The sequence below is a fragment of the Juglans regia genome, chromosome 9 (assembly GCF_001411555.2).
Source record: "Juglans regia cultivar Chandler chromosome 9, Walnut 2.0, whole genome shotgun sequence".
Taxonomy (NCBI): Eukaryota; Viridiplantae; Streptophyta; class Magnoliopsida; order Fagales; family Juglandaceae; genus Juglans; species Juglans regia.
The window spans coordinates 21,852,606-21,876,157 of record NC_049909.1 but is presented as its reverse complement, the minus strand read 5'-3'; the positions used below and the strand labels follow the sequence as shown (position 1 = coordinate 21,876,157).

At 34.7% G+C, this 23,552-nt stretch overlaps 4 protein-coding genes across 6 annotated transcripts; 3 read left to right on the top strand and 1 right to left on the bottom strand.

Moving 5' to 3' along the window:
* Positions 1-2,864: 2,864 nt before the first annotated feature.
* On the top strand, positions 2,865-5,494 carry LOC109005814 (alpha-1,3/1,6-mannosyltransferase ALG2-like). Of its 3 annotated transcripts, XM_018984854.2 has the most exons (4): positions 2,865-2,997; positions 3,160-3,451; positions 4,555-4,721; positions 4,839-5,494. In XM_018984854.2, the coding sequence occupies exons 2-4, from the start codon at positions 3,370-3,372 to the stop codon at positions 5,130-5,132; spliced, it is 543 nt and encodes a 180-aa protein (XP_018840399.1). In that variant the 5' UTR covers positions 2,865-2,997; positions 3,160-3,369; the 3' UTR covers positions 5,133-5,494. The 3 variants fall into 3 exon arrangements, with proteins under 3 accessions (XP_018840399.1, XP_035549678.1, XP_035549679.1); XM_035693785.1 differs by having other exon boundaries at positions 2,865-3,451; XM_035693786.1 differs by lacking the exon at positions 2,865-2,997 and having other exon boundaries at positions 3,436-4,456.
* Positions 5,495-9,026: 3,532 nt separating this feature from the next.
* On the top strand, positions 9,027-12,420 carry LOC108999583 (pathogen-related protein-like). The gene is made up of 4 exons (XM_018976482.1): positions 9,027-9,404; positions 9,500-9,632; positions 11,631-11,929; positions 12,073-12,420. Exons 1-4 carry the CDS (start codon positions 9,252-9,254, stop codon positions 12,196-12,198), a joined length of 711 nt encoding a protein of 236 aa, XP_018832027.1. The 5' UTR covers positions 9,027-9,251; the 3' UTR covers positions 12,199-12,420.
* Positions 12,421-14,060: 1,640 nt separating this feature from the next.
* On the bottom strand, positions 14,061-16,531 carry LOC108999586 (ras-related protein RABA1b-like). Its single transcript, XM_018976484.2, has 2 exons — positions 16,125-16,531; positions 14,061-14,675 (listed from the first exon to the last, which is right to left on the bottom strand). Exons 1-2 carry the CDS (start codon positions 16,343-16,345, stop codon positions 14,240-14,242), a joined length of 657 nt encoding a protein of 218 aa, XP_018832029.1. The 5' UTR covers positions 16,346-16,531; the 3' UTR covers positions 14,061-14,239.
* Positions 16,532-18,775: 2,244 nt separating this feature from the next.
* Positions 18,776-19,467, top strand: LOC108999585. The gene is made up of 2 exons (XM_018976483.2): positions 18,776-19,101; positions 19,326-19,467. Exons 1-2 carry the CDS (start codon positions 18,817-18,819, stop codon positions 19,341-19,343), a joined length of 303 nt encoding a protein of 100 aa, XP_018832028.1. The 5' UTR covers positions 18,776-18,816; the 3' UTR covers positions 19,344-19,467.
* Positions 19,468-23,552: the final 4,085 nt, after the last annotated feature.

The window sequence follows — 23,552 nt, the reverse complement described above, 5'->3', positions numbered from 1 at the left end:
GGACCAAAGAGGGCCCGTTATTGTGTAAAACTTATAATCATTTTGGAAAGGTAGACTATTCCAAAAGGGCCCAGAGTCAATTCAAAACCCGGCCCGTTCCAGGGATATTGAAACATATATATGCAAATGACAATAATCATTAATCATCCATTGGTCAGAAGCGAAAATGGGGGCACATGCTTTTCTTAATCTCTTTTGGCTCTTCTCCATGGCGACACATGTCCCTGCACCTTTGAGAAACCCAGGTGTCGTGTTCTTCTTGTTTTAATTTTTTTTCATTTATTTTAATTTGCTGGGTCGACCAAGATCATCCAGCCTATTGTCCATGGCGACGCGTCCTCTTTAAAAAAAGCCCAGCTATCGCCATGGATCATGCAAATAGTGTAAGCAAAATGCCATTTCGAACATTATAGGATGGAAGCGAAATAAATGTAAAGAATATAACATCTGTCTTTTATTTTTCTATTCCCATTATTTCAAAGCTTTTTTTAAAAAATTTTAATCTGAATTATTTCACGAACCAAAATTTGAATGACGCCAAACTCGACTATATTATACTCTTCCAATGTCGATGGTCGACCGTGGGGTAGCGAAAGGAGCCTAATTTAGTGCAAGAGGCAAAGAAGACGGTATTAGTGTTAATTGATAGAAAGAGAGGAGGAATTCGATGCATTAGGCTTGGAGAAATGGTGATGGTGGCGAACAGATTCTCGGTGGAAGGAGCTACATTACGGTCAAGGTAAAATCGAGAGAGAACGATTGATGTGGCGTAAAAATGATAAATCTGCTATGAAGAGTATAAGAATATATATAAATTCTTAAAATTGAAGAATAAAAATTTAATTTTTTTAATGATGTAATAGTGACGACGTAAATGTATAGAATATACGCCAACCTTGTTCTGCATTAGCCATTAGCCGAGCAGTGAGCAGCGATCTCAATACCCGAGCAGAATGGAGAAGAAGGTGGAGAGCTCCAAATTGAACATCGCCATCATCCATCCGGATCTTGGCATAGGTAATTTGTTTTTGGAAAATCTGACTGATTGGTGTGATTGATGCATAAATCTGAAATGCTTGATAGAGCTGGTGGTTGTAGAATGAGAGAGCAGGTGGTGGCGGCATTGAAGATTGTCTTGGTTGCTTTATACATTCCTTTGCTTTTGTTGCTTTTATTTGAAAGCGTAGCATTTTGTGCTCCAGTATTGATTAGAAATTTGGCGTTCTCCAACAAATAGAAATCTTGTGCTTGGCATTTGCTATTCAAACAACATCAACCCTGGCAACTACGGTCTTCCAAATTTTGAACAAAATATAAACTGAAATTCAAACCCTTTCAGATGTACAATCAGATGGACTAAACATTGTTGCATTCTGCGCCCTCCTTGTATTCGTCATGGTCTTCTTACTTTATTGACGGCAAGTTTTAATTTTGGTGTATTCCATGATTTGTGAATTCGTTGCAATCTTGCTCTCCACTCTGTCCTGTTTCAGTTCTTCTTGCAACTACCTTTTAACATTTAATTTGTCACGTGGGTACATTCACGTGATCTATAGGTGGAGCTGAAAGATTAAACTGCCGTGAACTTGCGTCCCATGAGCACAATGTTCATATTTTCACTGCACATCACGATAGAAGTCGATGTTTTGAGGAAACCATAAGCTGACGTTTTTTTTTGGGGGTTATTCTGTGTAGGTGGGAACCATCTGAACTACTAGAACCTTTTTTTTTAAAGATTTTTTCCTCTGTTTTTTCTCTCCATCAACCAATTTGAGAGAAAAAAGAATATAGACCTAGCAATTTCAGCCTTTGCTATGCTTCAAACACTTGAAGGAGATGTCTTCCGAAATTATAACCTAGATGAGGCTTCCTTGATCATTGCAGGCAAGTCTCAAATTTTTGTGACTTCCACACTATTTTTGACAGAAATGAGATACTGAGATATCTTGTACCTAGTTTTTTTATTTTTATTTTTATTTTTTTTATAAATGATTGCAGAATCACGAGTCTTTGGAGTTTGTTTTTTCATCACCACCTTAATTATGCTGAAAAAGCGTTGTGTGCTTCAAATCAAGACTAATTTTTTAGTGGTGACCAATTACGTGATACCTTGTCTTGCAATGAAGTCTGGGCACTGGGTTTCTTTATATCCTCTGTTTTACAGCTAGATAGTCTTTCTTTAACTTAGGACATGGTGGTCTTCCCTTTTCTTTTTGTAACTAAATCTGTAATTAAAGCATGGTTGGCTGTAATACAACATCTATGTGGTAAGAAACAATTCAGTTGGCGAAATAAGTCGGCAATCTGACATAAAAAGAAATTGTTCGCAAGTTAATGCCACCTCTAGCTAGATAAAATTAAATAAATTAATAATTAAAAAAATTAAATATTTTTAAAATTATTAGTTATTCGTTATTATGTAATGAATAAATATATAATCTAATGTAGAGATTTAATGCGAATAATCAAAATTAAATTTATTTTATAACTATTTCAATATAGAGATTTATGTGAATAAAATAGTTAAAAATTAAAATTTTCTTATATTTATCAAAATTCTTCTTTAATTTTGACTAATTTAACGAAAGTGCTCTTACGGAAGTGAAGTGCTTAAGCGTGAGCATTGAAGTGTTGAAGTGTTTTGGTTCGTAGTGGGCTGCTGTTGAAGAGATGAGATGACGTCGTGTGGGTTAAAGAGAAGATTTATTCTAAAGAGGTACGTTGCCGTTTGAAGCTGAGAGGAATAAAATTACTGGGTGTTTATTTTAGTTGAAGCTGTGCGTTTTGGTTTGGTCTGTCATTTTAGTACTGTTGTTTTTCTTTGTTATTTTATCGTTATTTCTCTTTTCTGTTATGGAAGATGCTGTCCGTATTGTACTGGGTAAAAGGGAGAGCAGAGAGGACGTTGAGAGGAATCATCTGGAATATTTGTAGCTTGAAGTATTTTCTTGTATGGAGGTTGGTCCTCCCTCGAAGAAGGACCTCTATCAATGAATGGTGTGGCTCTACTGCTTTTTATCAAACAGCTTGTGCTCATCCATTTACTCTCACACGCAACCTGCATATTCATCCATTTGTCATCCTGCATACAACCAACCCGCAAGGAAGAAGATATTTAGCAAGGTCTTAACATTTCTTTATCCTCTCTCTCTCTCACAGATGGTGGCTTGCTTTGCTCTTCTTCATCATCAGCAGAACATGGCTTTCGATGTAAACAACGGTGAAGATTACTTGATCAACCATACGTGCCCCAGTTTCAGGCATATGATCTAGCGGACATGGATATCTACACGACGACGACGACCCATCTCACTGCCCGCAAGATCTCCGTTTTCTTCCCCTGCGACGACTTCGTCGTCTACGACCCACATGGTGAGCTTCTGCTACGGCCCCGATTCCAGACCCGAAGATCAGACCCAAACCCATAAACCAAAACTCAAAATTATCAACGGTAACTATTGAGTCTATATCTATGTACTTCTGCGAAGGCTTCTTCACATTTTCACTTTGGTTGACTCTTTTTATCTTTCGTACTGGGATCAAGACCTGCACAAGATTTGTATTACTTGAAGATATTGGCAGGCATGAAGAGAGAGAGAGAGAGAGAGGTATATATATATGTAATAAATATCAAAGTGTGAGTTACCTTGTAATATATTCTATTTAATTCTCCACTTGGACTAGAGAATTTGATGGCTTTCTCACTGCAAAAAGCAGCCTTGTCTGTGGAGATGAAGAGGAGGCCTGCTATAGGGCCAGCTGTGGTTGACAAATAGCATTGGGTCCCATATCATCATCTGATGACGATGAAGAGGATAAGTTGATTCGGTGGGCCGAGGATGCAGCTCGTCCCCCTCTCCACCATCCGATGAAGACGACGAGGAAGAGGAGAAGTTGATTCGGTGGCGTTCATGAAAAGTTTGATGTTTAACGTGATGATACCAAATATAAATTTGTGTTTTACGATTTTGGTGCAGTATTGCTTTTCAGGATTTGGCTGTCGGACTTTGGGTCCATTTCTTCTTCCACATAACTTCTTCCACATAAGAAGGGTTGTTATGCTTTTGAGTATTGGACTTTTTAGATTTTCTTCAGTAGTTTTTTTTTTAGAAACCTTCCATTTTAATGTACTGCAATCTGTTTGTAATGTAAATGGTGAAGAAGAAAGTAAATAAAATGCTGGAAGCCACGAGAAATGGATGCACAGTAGGTGTTTGATAAAAGTCCTCAAATGATAAAAAAGGGCAGTGATGGAAAAAAGAAAAAAAAAATCAATAGTCTTTACCCAACGGTCCCAACCCGACCATTCGGGTCGGATCATTTTTCTCTTTACATGATTGCAGGAGGTGAGGTCGGGTCGGGTCGGGTCAATTTTTCCCCCCCCCCTCTTTACATGATTGCAGGCCAAGTCGGATTGGGCCAAAACAGTGGTTGGGTGGGCCAATGTGCAGGACTAGTAGGACTAGTAATTGAGCAGTTTATTACCATCAAGTACTGTACTTGATTGGCTTTTGCATTTACAGGGGCATAAATCATCTATATCTATTGTTTCAGGTGGGTATGATAAACGCCTGAAAGAGAATGTTGACTACTTGGAAGAGCTTAAAAGCTTAGCAGAAAAGGAAGGAGTATCTAATCAGGTTAAGATCATTACATCATGCTCAACAGCCGAAAGAATTGCACTTCTCTCCCATTCTCTGTGCGTAATTTATACACCAAAGGTGCGATGGCGTTTGGTATTGTAAGATGTATGCTTCCCTCATTGGCGTTTATATGCCAAATTGATTGGTTTTGGAAAAGGAAAGGAGGGTTAATAGCTGAATGTTTGATTATTGTAGGATGAACACTTTGGGATTGTTCCTCTGGAAGCAATGGCAGCTCATAAACCGGTAATTGCATGCAACAGTGGGGGCCCTGTAGAGACAATTGAGGATGGGGAGACAGGATTTCTTTGTGATCCTACTCCACGGCAGTTCTCTTTGGCTATGGCTAAACTTATGCAGGACCCCCAGATGGCTGAAAGAATGGGCAAAGAGGCCAGGAGACATGTTACCGACTCATTCTCCACGAAGATGTTTGGTCAGCGTCTGAATCAAAATCTCTTTGATGTTGCTAGGCCTAAGAGAGAGTAAAAACGGTGAACATAACATTAAAAGAAATGACAAAATGTTGGAATTTCCTACGATCTAGCAGAGTTGCTTGGAGGCCTCTGAAGGGACCGCCTCTGTCTGATTCCGACCTCAGCATCTTCTTATTGCTGTCCGTTTTCCCAATAGCAGAAACTATTTCTTTTCGGCTCACTAGTGTGTTTCTACACTCTGTACCAGCAGTTGGAAAGTAGATGAACCTGATTGATTATATTTTGTTTTGTATTTTGTTTGCAACTTTGCGTATTGAGTGACACACTTGATGGAAAGCATGCATGTGAATTGTGAGGGGCTTGCATATTTGGAAGAACATAGATGTTCTGATCTTTGAAGGTCTTTTTAAGGTCCTTTTGGAAATAGCAACAACATTACATTCGATCTCAAAAGAAATTAGGGACAACGTGGCCTGCCACGTCAGTAATAATAAAACAATTTTAAAAAGCAAATACATTTGATCATGTTGTTTAAATTTTTTTTAATTCATTTTTCTTTTTTGGCTGAAACCAACACATGCCACAATCATTCAGGCAATCGCTTGCAAGTCAAGGCATTGACGTATCATCCCAATCGTTGTAAGTTCGTTTGTTCAGGCTTCGTTTGATACTTAGACTGTTTCAATTTAATCTAATTTTAAATTGAGTTTGACATTTAAACATAAAATATCTAACTCAAATCACTAAATTTATCTCTCAACTCAAAATTTGTTTATATGTGAAATTTACAACATTTTTTAATTTCATATAAATATATCTAAACTCATCTTAACATCTAAATACATTTAAATTTATCTTAAGTGGTCTCTATAAAACTCATTCTATTATTTTAACTCACTACTATTCATAAAAAATTCAAATTATTTCAATTCAACTCAACATCCAAACGAAACGTTTGTCAACGAAGTTTGAGTTATAAATTTTAATATTATAAAATTACTCTAAAGTTTGAAATATTTATAAACGGATCATATTCATTGAGTTAAAGCCATGACAACTGAGTCATAGGCAAATAAATTGATCAAATAATTATTATTTCGCTTTGGGATACGACACCATATTTATTATTGTTGAAAATGGTCAAGTGTCTCTATCTTTTAAATGAAATCACGGAAAGATGAAGCAATGAACCATTCAAACCAACCACAATTTCAACATATTAAGGATATTCCATTGGGTTATCCTGTCCAAAAGATACTACCATTAAAAAACATAATCTTGAATGGGAAAGCGAAAGTCCAACCACTTAGATCTAGATCCATATATTTGTATCTTTTAATTTCTATACTATATACGTTAAACAGGTACATGATCTCATTAAGATGCAACGCATCCACACTTGTTGACCAACAAAATGAATGCACGTGAAATCTGATTAACTACTGTTAAAGGCTTAAATACCGGGGTGTACTACAAATATATCTCTGCATTTTTATTTCCTGTAGCTGACAAGCTCTTACTTTTCTCAAGGAAAATGAAAGTATGCTATCATATAGAGTGACAGTTAAAAATTAATTATATAATAATAATTTTATAAATTATCGTGATTTTATGTATCTATCAAATATATTTTATTATAAAAATATTTTTATAATTTAATAAATTATATCAATTTATAAAATTATTGAGATTATAAAAAGGATAAAAATTTCTTCTGCGTCACCCACTACGTCAAGCCTTGCACCGTCCCCCCATCCATGTGGTGTCCAGTTGACTTCCTAACTCTTTTTCGGGCATTTGGTGATGAGTCTTGCCGCAGAACGACCCGAGTGCAATAGCCCGCGGCGCATCTGTGTCTTTTTTTTTTTTTTTCCGGATAATGATAATTCTTACTGCCCTTTATTATTATTATTATTTTATAGTAGTTTAATTTTTTTTAAGTACTTTTTAACATACTTAATCATTAAAAATTTTTTTAAAATATACAACTTCATTAATAATTATTTTTTAATTATTAAATAAAATAAATTAAACAAATTAAAGAAAATAATAAATAAATGATAAAAAATAATAAGTTTTTTTTTTTAAATAAACAATAAAATAATTTTAAAATAAAACTAACCCACTATTTTATAAAGATCAACTAACCCACTATTTTATAAAGATCCTCGTGCATTTCTTCGTTTATTTTGTCCTAAGCTTTTTTCTTTTGTCTGTAAGAGGCTAGGATGCATTTGAATGTTTAGTTGAGTTTAGTTGGATTCAATTTTTTATGTATAGTAGTGAGTTGAGTAGTGAAAAGCGTTATGTAAGGCTTATCTAAACTGAGTTTAAAGTGTGTTTAGATATTAAGATGAGTTTAATACTTTTTATGGAAAGTTGAAAAAGATTATGGATCTCACGTGTAAAGAAGTTTTGGATTGATATGAGTTTAATAATTTGAGAGTTGGGTATTTAAATATTAGATTCTGCTCAAAATTAGACTGAATTTATCTGAATCTTGCAACCAAACGTAACCTAAACGAAAATGAGATGCAAGATGATAAACACACATTATTTTTCACAATACCTTATAAAAATAATATCATTTTATAAAAATATCATTATTTTACATAGTAATATTAAGTACAAGTCTCATTAGACAAACATGTACAAGTCTTTTGTTAAAAAGTGAATCTCACTAATAATAAATAATTTTTTACATTTTTTTAAGGTGGGGTCTATATTTTTACAAATGCTTGTGCGGATTTGTCTATTTATAAATTGTACAAATCATTCCTCTATTTTACAACATGTATTATAAAATGTATTGTGAAATATATTTTGTGAATATCATTACTTTTTAAAAATATTTTTATTTAGAGAATTTTATACGTAAGCTCTCTCAGTTTTCCTTTTAATATAATTTTCAAAACTTAAGAATATGTTTGGATGGTCAGATAAAATTTTTTAATTTTAAATAAAAGTTTAAAATATTATTTTTTAATATTATTATTATTTTAAAATTTAAAAAAGATTGAATTGAGATTTAAAAATTTTGAATTGTTTATTATATTTTATATGAAAATTTTAAAAAATTATAATGATAAGATAGAATGAGAATTTTATATTTATTACTCTTTCTTCCAAAAATATCTCTAAGGTTTGGATCTCAAATTCATCTCAACTCATTTCAACTCATCATTACAATTTTTTCAAATTCCAATACAAAATATAATAAATAATTCAACTTTTTCAAATCTCAAAATAATAATAATATTAAAAAATAATATTCTAACAATATTTTATATTCTCAACTCAATTCAACTCAACTCACTTCAACATCCAAACACAACCTAGTTGAGTTTTAAAAATGAAGTAACGTTTTGACTTAAAAGTTCAAACGTAACACCACGTCTGGGACAGTCACTCTGGTGCACGCCGGGCCGGGGCTTATGCACCCGGGCGTTCCATAGAATTTTTCTTTGGTGATTGTCTTCACGAAATGACAGAACACCTGCCTATCTTCAACTTCTACACAACCACTTCAAATTTTCAACATCAGCGAAACGCGTGCATGAAAAAGAACAGACAGCGTTAATGAAAGAAAAGGGCATGGTTTCGGTATATAGATAAATTGTTCCTTTAAACCAAGAAAATACGATAGAAAATTAAGCAAATTGAAACAGTACTTCTTGTAACGAGCATGCGCAGTGTCAACCACACAAATTAAACCACACACTGTTCAACGAATCAACATCCGAAATTACTTTAGTTTTATAATAAAACTTTTATTATACTTTATTTTTCTAGAATTTTTAAGCACTTTTTTTTTTTAACTCGTAGTCAAGATTCTTATTTAATTTAAAAATAAGAATCCGGCCAGTTGTAGAGATTTACACGAAAGATTAGCCTTAAAAAGAAATTATCTGTCAGCTAGCGTACGTTGAACAAAAATTATTGAGATCATATGATGCTGTCCACAAGTACTTCTGGCAATAATAAAAACTTCCAGGCCGGCCAGCCAGCTAGGTTTTGCTATAAATCTTTTCTCCATCTTCCTTCAGCTTGTTCCAAGTGAAAATCTATCAGTCTCTGTGCACTTGCACATTACCTTCTAGCTTCAGCTTTAAATCCTCTTCATTCTTCAACTACTACTTGGTTTCTTTCTTTTCCCGGAGATAAATCTAGCATGGCTACCGAAGAGGCTCATGCAGTACCTAAGATTGTGGGAGATAAGTATAGGTCTTTCTTACATGATGATGCAGAGAAAATCGAATGGAGGCATGGTGGCGCTCCCACATATGATGATGTTAACAAGCTCTTCGAAGAAGGCAGGACAAAGGTTGGTGGATTAATTATCCTCTTTTCTTTTCTGTTTTTTCCCCGTCTCTCTCAATAATAGCTTTTTGCTGTTATTATTATTATTATTTTCTGCAGGAATGGCCAAAAGGATCACTAGAAGAAATAGTACAAAATGCTGTCAAGTCATGGGAGATGGAGCTCTCACACAAAACTCGCTTGAAGGACTTCAAGACCATAAACCCCGAGAAGTTCAAGCTCTTCGTTAATGGTAATTAGATTTTTTTTCTTAAAAGTCAATATATCCGCATAGTAGTTTAGGGGTGCTACATGCCCATACGTGTGGGTAGCTGCCCCCTCCCCCGCCCCTCGCACTCGTATGTGCGGGGTGCTACATGCCCATACCTTGTCCATACATGGGCATACCTTGTCCTGAGCTACTATCTATCCACTCTTGTTTAACGGATTGGCAGATTTTTTAACCCACCGCTTGTTCTTCACCTAGCAAAACATTCAATTGGACAAATCCATATATTTATCCCCAAATCTTTAGATCCATACCCCAAATCTTCATATTTAAATTAAAAAATCTAAATTAGACTTTAAATACATAGATCCAACCGTAAATTAGATTAAAAAAAAAAGTGAGTAACAACTTATCCATGGCCGCCAAATCTTGGTTGTGGGTCTCACAACAATATAGACGGCGAAACCATGGTCGTGTGGGTCATGAAAACTCATGATCACAACTTGGCAATGGGTATTGGTGCAAACCCACGACCAAGTTATAGTTGAATTGGTTGCAAAAACTCATGGTCACGACTTGGATGTGGGTCTCTGAGCATATTCACAACCAAGCCTTGGCTATGGATCTGCAACCAAAAAACTAAAATGAATAGGAGAATGAGAAAGAGAGAAGGAGAATAACGGAAGTGCTAGTGGAGGAGGAGGAGAAAAGTGTTAGGGGAGGGAGAATAGAAAGTATGGAAAAAGCATAAGACGAAGGTTGAGCGGTGAGAGAGTCCGAGAGTACGTAACGTATAAAATAAAAATCGGAAAATTGATTGAACCGAATCTGACCGAACCAAACAGTTGATTTCGGTCTAGTGCGGTATCGATTCTTACGAATTAAAACCGGTAATATAATATTTTATATAACATATAATAATATAAATTTTAATCTTATAATATAAAATTAATGTAACTAAAAATTGTAATCTTAAACAAAAACATGAATATTAAGTTATTAATTTTATATATATATATAAATGATAAATACATTTTTGGCATAATAAATTATAATATATATTATTTTTGTAAATACATTTTTACACATTTAATCATATATACTCATATAAAAAGTCTAAAACTTTATATAGACTATAGTTAAATTCATTACTCTATTAGTATGTGTTAATTATTATAAAATAATGTAATTATACTATAATATAAATAGATTAAAAGTTTAGTAGATGTAATCATCATATTATTCCTAACATAAATAATCTGTAAAATCGAAAAAAGGGAACTAGACCAAATCGAAACCAGAAAAAGTAGAAGTTTCAATTTTAATAGTGAATTGGTCTAATATCAATTTTAAAATTTTTAAAAGTGGTACAAGTTCGGCTCTAAAAAAAAATTGTAAAACTAAATCCCTCAACCGAGAGTATGGGAGAGAGAATTAAAAAGTGTCAGTTTTTTCAATTTTTATAGCATGAGGCAGGCCGTTTGATTTTTTTTTTTTTTTTAAAGGATTTTGCCTACCCACAAGGGTAATGGGTGGATTGGGCGGGTGGGTCGGATTCCGGAGGCTCGACCCTACCGTGTACACTGTTTTGTGATTCTTCTTTACTTTTTGGTCAAATAACATGTAGAAAAGAGGAAGGACTCCATGATGTCTGCAAAGGACTGGATGCAACTTTCCGTGCAGCTATTTCACTCTGACAATTTACCATTTTCTTTCGCATGAACTTCCATGCTTACTCTCACGAGTGGAATTGTTATGATCCGGAACGAGGGTAGGTTAGGGTAAATCTGGAATCTAACAAACGACTTTGCACGAGATGAAAGATTGGGTCCGAGGAATTTCCCCTGAAGATGTGCTTCTTGATTTCTACATCAAGTGCATTCACATGGGACTTGTTAAAAGTCTGCATATACTATGTTAACCTGGTTCTTACAGTTCAAACTTCGCCATGCAGCTTCTTTACTTTTCTTTATTTGCACCACCGTTACATAAATCAGCAGATGATCAAAAATTTGGTTGCAGGGAGAGAGGGGCTATCCGGGGAAGAAACTCTTAAGCTTGGGAGCTACAATGCCTTGTTGAAGAATTCTCTGCCAAATGAGTTTCAATACTATAAAGCAGATGAAGAGACCTTTGAATCGTCTCATGATGTCTTTAGATCGGCTTTCCCTCGCGGGTTTGCGTGGGAAGTGCTCAATGTTTATTCCGGACCGCCTGAAATTGCTTTCAAATACCGGCACTGGGGTTTCTTCGAGGGACCCTATAAAGGGCATGCTCCCACTGGAGAGAGAGTTCAGTTTGTTGGATTGGCTACTCTCAAGGTAATTTTCACATACTTCCCAACAAGTAGATAAAAAAAAAAACTGCATAAAAGCATACACATATTTGCAAGGTTCTAGTGTACATCGATGTTCATATGTATAACTCAAAGCATGTGCCGATGACTATCTGATTTCCTTGATAGGTTGATGAATCTCTGAGAGTAGAAGAGGTGGAGGTATACTACGACCCAGCAGAGCTGTTTGGAGGCCTTCTCAAGGGACCACCTATCTCAGAGTCCGCTGCTCATGGCTGCCCGCTCTCCAAATGATCAAATCATATCTGCTTTTGCTTTAAATAGGTAATTCCAGCCATCCATCGTCTCTCCTCCATTCTCTTCTCTACTCTTCTCTTCCAGGGGTCCATGTACGCAATTGGATTTAAACTTTTATCTTTTTGTAACCTTAATGATGTTCAGCACTCTGTATTTCTGTAGCATGCTAGTCATAAATATCACAATGCTTCAGTAATAAAACATTTGGTCTTCGAAAAATTAATCGCGTCTTTGTCGGATTCTAAGAAATTCTGTGTACATGCTTTGAGCAGAGGTAAATATTCAGCACGAGACAGAGTAGGTTCCAGATTACTCAAACAAAATGGGCTTTGCTAAGCTTTGTTCAGCTACATGTCACAGACCTCGATTGATAAAGTGTACCGGTTCCAAACAATATATAGTATTGCTCAATACATATTATCTGATTTTACCAACTTCCAAACAAAATTGGAAAGAATGATAAATATAGCTTCAAACCAAAACTTCATTTCTTCAAAATTTTATTTTCGGATCTACACCATATCAAAGCATCTACCTAAAGAAAAATAATATTTACAATCATAAAACACACAAGCATCGCACAATACTTGTATAACCCATGATACAAATTAACGAAGTTTCTATAAATAGGCACAAATTAATTCTTGTAAATGCACGGAATCATGAATCGATATATATGCAATTTTACTCGAGGCAAGATTTTTTAGAATTTTAAGCATTTTTTATGCATAACTTTTTTTAATTCTAATCACTATTTTCAAATTGAATGATTATGATTTTATTTCAACGGCACTATGAAATCTTGATTATTTAATTTGGATTTACACGTTGCAGTGATTGATCCTTCAAAATATAAAAAACTAATGCTTTAAAACCAAGAATTATTATATAAAGTTAAAAAAAACGTGTAATATTTAATTAGAATAATGATAGTCTTACCACTCTTCTATTACCATTCTACTACTCTTTTTTATTTTCTAATTTCTTTTTAAAATTTTCTTTTACTTAACGGTTAAAAAAATGACTATTAGTGAAATTATATATTTTTTAAATTTCTTTCTTAATAATTAAGGATGTTAAAAAAATACTTAAAAGAAAAAAAAAAATATATATATATATATATATACACACTAAGAGTAGTAAAGAGGTGGTAAAAAGGTTATAAGACTATTATTACCCATTTAATTAATCTCAAACTTTAACTCAATTCAATAATTCTTGTTTCAGAAAAATGACTCCTGGAGAGCAATAACACTTCTCCATTAGTAATACATATATTAAAGAACAATGCTACATACAGTCTCTAAATAGAGACTGCATTGCAAGTCTAATTAATTTTATCTTTAAATTTTTTTAAAATTACAATAATATCCTTATCAAAATGATACTTTTTTCCATTTAATGAAAGGCTTGCACATACAATCCTCATTTGAGGATTGCATTAGAAGACTGCAAATAGAATTTCTCAACCCGAATAATCTCTGCAAGGTAATCTTCAGATCCCAAAAACTTATTTTCCATTAAAAAACGCACTAATGCTACAAAGTTCCAATTTTTCTGTTGGTTAAATGGAAGTGGATAAAAAGCTCCTGTATTCAGCCCCAATTCCGTGGACAATGAGTAGAAAGATTTTTTAGCAACTGCTCGACTGATCGGATAACATTTTATTTTTGGTTGCCAGGAAATTGCTTTCCTCAGACCAATAGCACCCTACAAGATATGCAGGAAACGTTTTCTTCTGTTTTTATCTTTTGAATAACATATGTTGCTTACATATACCACAGAATGGTAGTAAACTAGAGGTTAACAGTGCACGGCCTTGATTATAATAAGAACTTCTAAAAAAAAAGAGATCATTATAATAGGAACTGGAAAACCATGCCGTTTTCGCAACTATTCTGCTCCTACATCTCATGCATCGTGGTTTAACAAACTAAGCTTTAACACCCCCAAGAAAATTACCCTCTTCGGGTCCCGCTTAAAATAACACTCGGTACAAAGAAGTTGAATCCAGCCGATAAAATTATGTTTATCAAATCTAGCTTGAGCAGCAACCAAGTTTTTTCAAACCATACTTATCATCATTGAGGTTTATTTTCTCTCCTTTCGTTGGAACAGATGAAGCATCCCCATTTTCTCCTCCTTCCATTTGCTTCTTGCTTACAGAGTGGTAGATTTGAGTCAGTACTTCAGCAAAGGCATTTTCTACATTTACTGCCTCCAGTGCTGAAGTTTCCATGAAATAAAGTGATTCCCTTTCAGCATAGGATTTACCTTCTTCAGTTGAAACAGCTACTAGGTGGCGAAGATCGGATTTGTTCCCAGCAAGCATCACAATGATGCTTGTATCTGTGTGGCCTCTCAATTCTTTCAGCCATCTGTCGGCATTCTCAAATGTTGCATGACGAGTGATGTCATAAACAAGAAGTGCACCTACTGCTCCTCGATAGTATGCACTGGTGATGGCACGGTACCTATAAAGTGAAGAAGGTAGACAGAAACATAACATATCATCCAATAATCAGAGTTTTGCAGGCTGAATAAAATAGTTCCTAACCAAATTAAATGGTGTTAGTGTTTCAACAAGGCATGATGGTTCACTAGATGTAGTTACTTAAGGTAAGGCTCAAACAACTTCATGCATCTTCAAGCCTTTTTTTTCGAGTTTTCCCATAGGTAGGCCAGAAGTAGAAAACTAAAATGAGTGTTTGTGGATTATTCTTTGTAAAACTATTAAAGCAAAAGTTAATTTGAGATCAAAGTGACAAGTCCTTGGGGGAACCAGTGCAGATCATTTCATGATCCCCTCTTATTCAATTATGGTGATTTTGCCAAAAATCATAATGTCCTTTAGCAAAAGTTTATCATTAAATTACAACTTCCCAATTCTCAAACCAATTCCATTCAGTCATTCTAGAGTATCGGCAACGCTAGCCCTTGAAACATCCTTTCAAAGATTCTCTCCCTTCATGTAATCGAGACAAATTCAACCAACATCTTCTACCCCTCCCCGACCTTCTTCCTTCAAGTTGATCAATCCATTGCAAAGGGTGATGATCACATGATTGGCATCATTAAGTGCATTTAAGTTATCCATATTTGATCACATACATCAAATTGGTTTCTTCTTTTCTCTATTGAGTTATTGATCTTAAGAGTGTCTCTTTTTACAGTTTTTGTGGACTAAATAAATCGCTGAAACTATTTATTATACGGATTTTTTACTTTGTTTTGCCTGATTTGAATTAGAGTGTTGCAGATTTTTTTTTTCCATCCTCGCAATACAATTGAGTTAAATCGTCTCATTTTCTGTGTCTCAACCTTACTCCCTCTGTCTCAGACTCGTGAGAAAATTCAATATCCTTCTGTCAATGTGACTATTAAAGAAAACTAACACTTACACTTTACCTAGTCATGATTAGCACTCTCCGCAATCGTTTATATAGCCAATTGACGTATATGCACTAAATGGCTAAATGGAGCACTCAGGACAAGCTCGCTAAATGCCTTCATAATCCAAATCCACGCAATTTATACACGATCTCCGACGAACAAGTAAAAGGATATATACATGTACACAATCCCAAGGAAGCACCCAAAGCTTCAGATGTACGAAAACTCAAACTATAATTATTTGAAAAGGGAAAATTATATCTCTTTTTGTGTAAGTAAAAAAAGGAATCCAGTTTTTCCCTTAGATCTCCACAAAGAAGTAACCTATTGAAACAAATCCATAAGAGAGACTAAAGATTTAAATCTGTGTAGATTTTGTAAAAAAAAAAAAAAAAAACACGCGTAAATCCAATGAGCACAACCAACCAATATGGCACGCCAAGCTTGATAAATCTCATTCCCAACAATCAAGAAGCTAAAAGAGGAGAAACCCAGATGAGAAAATAGAAAGCTAAAGAAGAAGCAAGGACCTTTCTTGGCCAGCAGTATCCCAAATCTGGGCCTTGATGACCTTGCCATCAACGTTCAAGGTCCGAGTGGCGAACTCGACGCCAATGGTAGACTTGGACTCGAGGTTGAACTCGTTCTTGGTGAACCTGGAGAGAAGGTTCGACTTGCCCACGCCCGAGTCTCCGATCAAGACCACTTTGAACAGGTAGTCGTAGTCGTCGTCAGCCCTGTACCCCGCCATTGTTGGCTAGCTAACCAGCTCTATTCCAAAGAATTTTTTTTGGGGGGCGGGGGGGGATTGAGAGATTTGCAAGCAAACGAAGCTTTTGGGTGGAATGGTGTAGTGGGAAGCGTGAAAGTGTTTTTAAAAAGCGCCAGAAATGATGCGAGAGTGTGAGAAAAAGATGTACAATGTGGGAACCTCCATCTGCTTACAATGTTCCTTACCGACTAAATAAGTTAGCTCATGCCTCATGGCCGAGCTTCTCCTGGAATTCTCTTCTAAATATTAAAAAAAATATTTATAATAGTAAATTGTACTTTATAATGTAATTATTTTAAAAAGAATTTATAAAATATTAGATTTATATAAAAAATTAATTTTTTAATAATAAATCTCATTTATTTTTAATAAAAAAAATTTCAATTATATGTATAATTATTCAATTATTATTATTATTATTTCTTATCTTGATTGGTTATTTTTGAGATTTTATATTTTAATCATAAATTCTGAAAAAGTAGCATTTTTTATTCACATTTGAGTTGAGTAAAAATGTGATGCAATATTGTCAATGGAAAGTACAGTCAAATCACAATCACATGTTTGATATCGTCCACAAGTGCATGTTCTTTCTTCCTTCCATAATTCCTCCCGAACTGGATTACAAATTGAATAAACAATCAAAAGAAAAGATATATATGTCAAATTTGTCCGAAAGTAATCATAAAACAGTCAAATTTAGATATATATATATATATATGTATTTTTTAAATATAAGTTCATTCTTTTGGATTATTTACTCTATTTCTATTTTACATTTAGGTACAATAAATTCTTTACATGTAAAGGTTATTATTAATTTATCTAAATAATTTTTTATTATTTCTTTTTCATTTCATCTTTTTTTCTTTTTATCTTATTTTCATTTTAACCATTTTATCATTTTTGCATAGCCTCACTCTCTTATCTCTCATCTACTCTGTAATACTCTGTCTATAGTCGCTTCGATTTTTTTAAACAAAAAATAAAAAGGATGCAAAAGTTTTGATATTGTTAATAATAAAGACATATATATTTTTTTTTATCGTTTTACTCTTTTTTTAAGTAATTTAAAATATTACATTATACATAAATAAATATTACAAATATCAAAATATATAATGTATAGAGAAATATTTGAAATATATGATGTGTAAAGAATATAATATTTGAAATAAATATTATATTTAAAAGTATAATATTTAAATGATATAAAGAAAAAATAGATAAACTGATGTATTACGTATTAAAAAGTCATACGTAAAATAAAAAAAGTAAATTTTGATAATGTATTTTAAAGGATAAGATAAAGAAGCCATTGAGAGTATTCTAAGTATTGGTTTGGATAGTAAGATGAGATGAGATTAAATAATTTTATATAAATTAAATAAAATATTATTATAATATTATTTTTTAATATTATTATTATTATAAAATTTAAAAAAATTAAATTATTTATTATATTTTATATGAAAATTTAAAAAAATTATAATAATAAAATAAATTAAGTATTTATATATCCAAACGGACATAAGAAGGCTTAACCCCTCGCGGCCGCCGATCGATTCTTTTCTTCTTTCCGTAACACATGATTCTCTCCTTTTATTTTTCAAGCTCAACCCCTTAATATTCAGCTTGAATTAAGTTGTAGTCATCAATACCGTCGGTGCCATTATTTTTCCTGTTCTCATGCAACTTCTACCTATTTGTGTTTTAATTAATTTCACTTTTCCGTCTGCACGTATATAACTTGAGTGACCCCTATTATTGTATAAGACCAGGTACCAAGTGTGTGTTACGATCTATATATACTGCGCGTTTATTTTATATATATATATATATATATATATATAGCATGGTAACGAGCCCTTCAGGAATGACAGGAATAACGTTGTACACAAAGGGTTCTCCTACTTGTAGTAGTACTCTAAGATAAAGCAGCATAAAGTTTTAACGATAATGTCTTTTTGCGAAGGTATAGATCTTTAAACCAACATGATATATATATTCTGCATTGTTTGTGTGATTTTCGTTAAACGAATCACATCAATCCTTTATGAAACACTGAGGATGTAGGGCTCCATGGAAACCGGACCACGACTTCTTGTCCAGTACTTGTCAATTCAAAATTCAAATTAATGGGTTTGTTTTCCTTATCGCAGTAAAACGTTCTTCAAATTCCTTTCGTTCAGTAAAAGTTTCCTCAAATCAAAAGTAGAATTCCTATGTTATTTATATATAGCAGTAACAGTTTCTGCTTCTGGGAAAAAGAAGAAAAAAATTGTATGAGCTATGGTCCCAAAATTAATGTATATATGTAATATATACGACGGTACCCTCGTCCTTACCAACCACAATTCCACGTTCCCCATCCTATCTTTAACTTTCTCAGAAACTTCCGAACTTTTGTGTCCTCTCTCTCTCTCCATTGGGTTTCTAGAGGCATTTCAATGTCCATTTCTGAAGGCTCTTCTCCAGCTTCAATATCCCAGAGGGAAAACTCCTCCACAGCTAGTCCGAGTATTCAAATGGTTTCGAAATCTGTATCTGAGAGGCTGCTAGGGAAGTTCTTTGATGCCTCCCAATATGACTTTGATTATGAGCAGAGTGGTTTGTGGTCTCCTCCAATACAGCGTAGGGTGTTTTTGGACACTCCAGGGAGCATATGTTCCGAAGACGTGATATTCTCAAAACTAAAGAAGGCATGGAGGAGACGCATATTTTGTTTCAGTTTTGTAAGTACTTGCGTGCATTTCCTCTTTCATTATATGCGTAATGTTTAATTTCTCTCGCATTTTCCTTCGTTTCCATCTCATCATGCATGTTGTATATTTGGTTAATTGTTCTTCCCCTCGGCCTCTCTCTCGCTCTCTGTTTTTTCCTTTCAATTACGGATATTTTAAACTCAATTACAAGCTAGATGCTGTTAGGTTATATGATGCTTTTCTTTCTTTCGCAGGGCTTTTGGTGCTCTTGAAGACAATTATCTTGGTGCCACCCTCGCAATGACTACTTCGACAAAGCCATGTTTTGTCTCTATGTGTAGCGTAAAGGGCAAGAGAGACGCATCCAGCATCTACAAGTCGATCTTGTCCCCCCCACCGAAAAAAAAAAAAAAAAAAAAAAAAATTGGAAAAAAAAAAGTACTTAGTCAAAATTCTAAAAGTTTCAAATCAAAATAGATCACCTCTGAATGTGTGTGATATTTGCAGCTACGTACGTAGGTACATGCATGCATGTATTATTATTTATTTTTTGGTGGCTTTTATGTACTCAAAGATGTGTTGTGCCCTTGTTACGATATATTAATTATCTACTTACTTGAGTCTTGTGTTATGATCTTAGTTTTGAGATTTTAAAATATCCGGTAGAACTCAGCGTGACAGACATCATGCTAGCGATGCAAAGCGAATTTCAGTCTGGCTTTGCGGCTAAGAATCTGCTTTTTTAAGTCACTGCAGCTTCTGCAAGCTGCAACGGTTCTATACTTCTATCTTCTTCATCTTTTGTCTGACCTGAACTTGAATTAGATTCTCTCCCCACCTTTATGGTAATTCAAAGTTTGGTTTTATACTCACTTTAGTAGTTGCTATTGCATGTACAAGCGGTTCGGGCTCCTTTTCTTCTTCTATCTTCTATTGCATAAAATATTCTGGATTTGCAATATATAGTCATCTGTCAAATGGAGCAAGGTCTCCATTTATTAATGGACATATATATATATATATATATCAACACTGTCGATCTTATGCAACGCTTTTTGTTCACTGTTTTTAATTTCTTCCTTTTTCAAGTGTTCGACTTTCGACATGTGTGCATGCTAATTTCGAGATTCTAAAATATAAAGTCATTCAGTAGATTTGAATGGTAAAACGACACATCAACAGACATGTCCGGTATGCATGCAAGTAAAGGGAAAAAGAAAAGGTTTCAGATCATCAACTGGGTTTCTGCAAAGTCCCGAGGTAGTAGTCGATCGATTGCTTGCATTTATTTTGAGTGCCAATGTTAACTGCAAAGGGGTTCATTTAAGATCCAAATGCAAAACCCGTCTTTATGATCTTTATATATATAAATTCTCGATCCTAATTTAGACGGTTATAAACGTGAGTTAGATTCCATCCTCTTCTTTTAAGGAAACTGAGAATTAAGTGATTTGTGCTGAGCGATGCAACGCACCGAATATGACTCTCTTTTCTCTTTCGTATAATATTCTTCTTCTACGAGGGTTCTTTAGTACTACATCATCACATAGTGAAAACTAGGCTTGCACTTTTGGCCCAAGCCTCCTTACCTTACATATAAATCAATCACATTATTTCATGGTCCATAAAAAAGAAGCCGACTATAATTTCTTGAAGGTATTTAGTTGTAAATGTTGGCCAAATTTACGTCCATATTTATCCAATAAACTCAATTTTCGTTCAACCTCCTGCTTATTCTTAGGATACAACAATACCCACAAAGGGTACAAGTGCCTTGATCTCACTACACACCGACTCTACATTTCATGAGATGTCCACTTCCATGAAACATCATTTCCCTACAAACATATTACACGGCCCACTTTCACAACCCCTGCATCTTCAACTCACATTCCCTTACCAATCTTCCCAACATCTATTCTAGGCCAATTTCCTAGTTCCTCAACTCTTGGCCCACCTCCATCTGCACTGACATCACCTTCCTTACTTGGCCTTGGCCCATCTCAACCCAACATCACATCAAACCTTCCCAGTCCGGTACTATCTTCATCTTCAACTATCGACATCTCTATTTGACCCCATCCCGTACCTCCCACCATATCTCACGATCACGATTCCTCTACCACAACTCTTGTCCCTCCACGCTCCCCTATCATAACTTGCTCTACCACCAATTCTCTCCAACCACGTATTGCTACTGATGGAACCATTCCATACCCTTCTCAAAATTGTTTTATTACCATTTCTACTGTGCCTGATGACCCTTCAAGTTACTCTACAGCTTCTAAGTTCTCAGAATAGCATGCATCCATGGCTCAAGAGTACACTGCTCTCATGCATAACCATACATGGAGTCTTGTCTCTCCTGTCAATGTTTCTAACGTGCTCGGTTGCAGGTGGGTTTATAGAACCAAAACCAACGTTGATGGCTCGTTTGAAAGTAGAAAGACGCGGTTAGTTGCAAAAGGTTTTCACCAGCAACCTGTAATTGACTACAACGAGACCTTCAGTCCCATGGTCAAGCCAACTACCATACGTCTCATCTTGTCAATTGTTGTTACCATAAAATGGCCACTGTGCCAATTGGACATCTACAACGCCTTCTTGCACGACACACTCACTAATGAGGGTTATATGCAACAACCCCAAGGTTTTATAGATCCTGCCCATCGCAACTACGTATGCAAGCTTCATAAGGCCCTGTATGGTCTCAAACAGGCCCCAAGATCATGGTTTGCCGAACTTAGTTCTTGGCTTCTTAGTTATGGCTTCATTGTATCTAAAGCTGACCGATCATTATTCATATTTCATCATGATCACACTACAATATTTCTGTTGGTCTGCGTCGATGATATAGTCATCACAGCCTCTCATGCATCAGCTATACCTGCTCTAATTCATGATCTCGGCAATGCCTTTCCTGTGAAGGATCTTGGCAACTTGTCTTTTTTTCTTGGAGTTGAAGTGGTTTATACTAAGCAAGGACTTATGCTGACACAATGCAAGTACATTAAGAGTCTATTAACTCGAAGCAACATGCTTCATGCCAAGTCAATGACGTCTCCAATGGCTGCTTCCCTAAAGTTATCAAAATTTGATGCTCTTGATTTTGATGATATCAACTTATATAAAAGCCTGGTTGGTGGTTTGCAGTATCAGTCATTAACTAGACCTGACATAGCCTTCTCTGTCAACAAGGTATGTCAATTTCTTCATGCCCTAAAAGCTACAAATTGAAGTGTTTTCAAGAGAATCTTTCAATATCTTAAAGCCACTATCAATCACGGGCTCCTCTTTCAACCTCAGACCATCTTCAATCTTCAAGCCTACTCTAATGCCGATTGGGGTGGTTGTCCAGACGATGGTAGATCAACAGGAGGCTACTGCATATACCTTGGCAAGCATCTACTCTCATGGAGTTCAAGGAAACAAAATATTGTGGCTAGATCCTCAACAGAGGTTGAATACAAAGCTGTTGCTGCCTCAGCTGCTGAACTTATCTGGATCCAAACACTTATCCAAGAGCTTGGCATTTCTCTTCCTCAATCTTCAATCCTGGTGTGACAATCTTGGAGCAACATATCTTTCAGTCAATCCCGTCTATCACTCCAAGACCAAACACATGTACATAGATTACCATTTTGTCCGAGATCGTGTTGCTACCAAAATGCTTCGTGTATCATTTATCAGTTCCAAGGATCAGATTGCAAATGTTCTAACAAAGCCCCTTGTTGATAATAAATTTCTACACTTTAGGTTGACTCTCAATGTGGTTGATACCCCCTTGGATTCGAGGGGGCGTATTAGCCTTACTGATAATATCATGGATTCTAGATCATCCTTACAGCAAACACACGATGTCACGTAGCACTAGTTTTTATTCTCTTTTCTAGAATGTATTGTAGGTACCATTGTTTGTTATTCTCTGTTGTAAATAGTTAGGCACACATTCATTTTATTCTTTGTAAAGGTCTATAAATAGACCGTTATAATTATTACTCATCAATACGAAGGAAATTTGTTTCTCTCAGGCATTCTGCCAAACACTGCCCACCCCATTCTTCAGATATTGTCGAGTACTTTGACACCTATTCTTAATTTTTCAATGATTTGCAGTATTAGAGTATGTAAATCTCGTATAAACTTATTTATCTATTTTTTTAAGAGTTCTATTATATACAGTTACTTTTATATATTATTTGCGCACTTTACTAATGTGATTGATCACAACAGTGATTTTATATTAAAAAAATAACATAGTCAATCACATTAGTGGAATGCACAAGAGTACATAAAAGTGATTGTATATAAAATTTTTATTTTTTTAAAATGAATGTTCGACACTTGCACGCTCTAAAATTATATCTAACATTACTCTTCCCGTCAAGACCATCGATTAGAATCATTAGATCAAATCTGATATTTGTCACTTATAAATTATTATAATAATTATTATAATTTGTTTTGTCAAACTAATAAAT

Excerpts from the sequence above, each read along its gene's own strand:
- LOC109005814 (XM_018984854.2), top strand. The coding sequence starts at position 3,370 with ATGGTGAGCTTCTGCTACGGCCCCGATTCCAGACCCGAAGATCAGACC. Across the intron at positions 3,452-4,554 it reads AAAACTCAAAATTATCAACG|GTGGGTATGATAAACGCCTG; the intron begins GTAACTATTGAG and ends CTATTGTTTCAG. Across the intron at positions 4,722-4,838 it reads GCGTAATTTATACACCAAAG|GATGAACACTTTGGGATTGT; the intron begins GTGCGATGGCGT and ends TGATTATTGTAG.
- LOC108999583 (XM_018976482.1), top strand. The coding sequence starts at position 9,252 with ATGGCTACCGAAGAGGCTCATGCAGTACCTAAGATTGTGGGAGATAAG. Across the intron at positions 9,405-9,499 it reads TCGAAGAAGGCAGGACAAAG|GAATGGCCAAAAGGATCACT; the intron begins GTTGGTGGATTA and ends TATTTTCTGCAG. Across the intron at positions 9,633-11,630 it reads GTTCAAGCTCTTCGTTAATG|GGAGAGAGGGGCTATCCGGG; the intron begins GTAATTAGATTT and ends ATTTGGTTGCAG.
- LOC108999586 (XM_018976484.2), bottom strand. The coding sequence starts at position 16,345 with ATGGCGGGGTACAGGGCTGACGACGACTACGACTACCTGTTCAAAGTG. Across the intron at positions 14,676-16,124 it reads GATACTGCTGGCCAAGAAAG|GTACCGTGCCATCACCAGTG; the intron begins GTCCTTGCTTCT and ends TTCACTTTATAG.
- LOC108999585 (XM_018976483.2), top strand. The coding sequence starts at position 18,817 with ATGTCCATTTCTGAAGGCTCTTCTCCAGCTTCAATATCCCAGAGGGAA.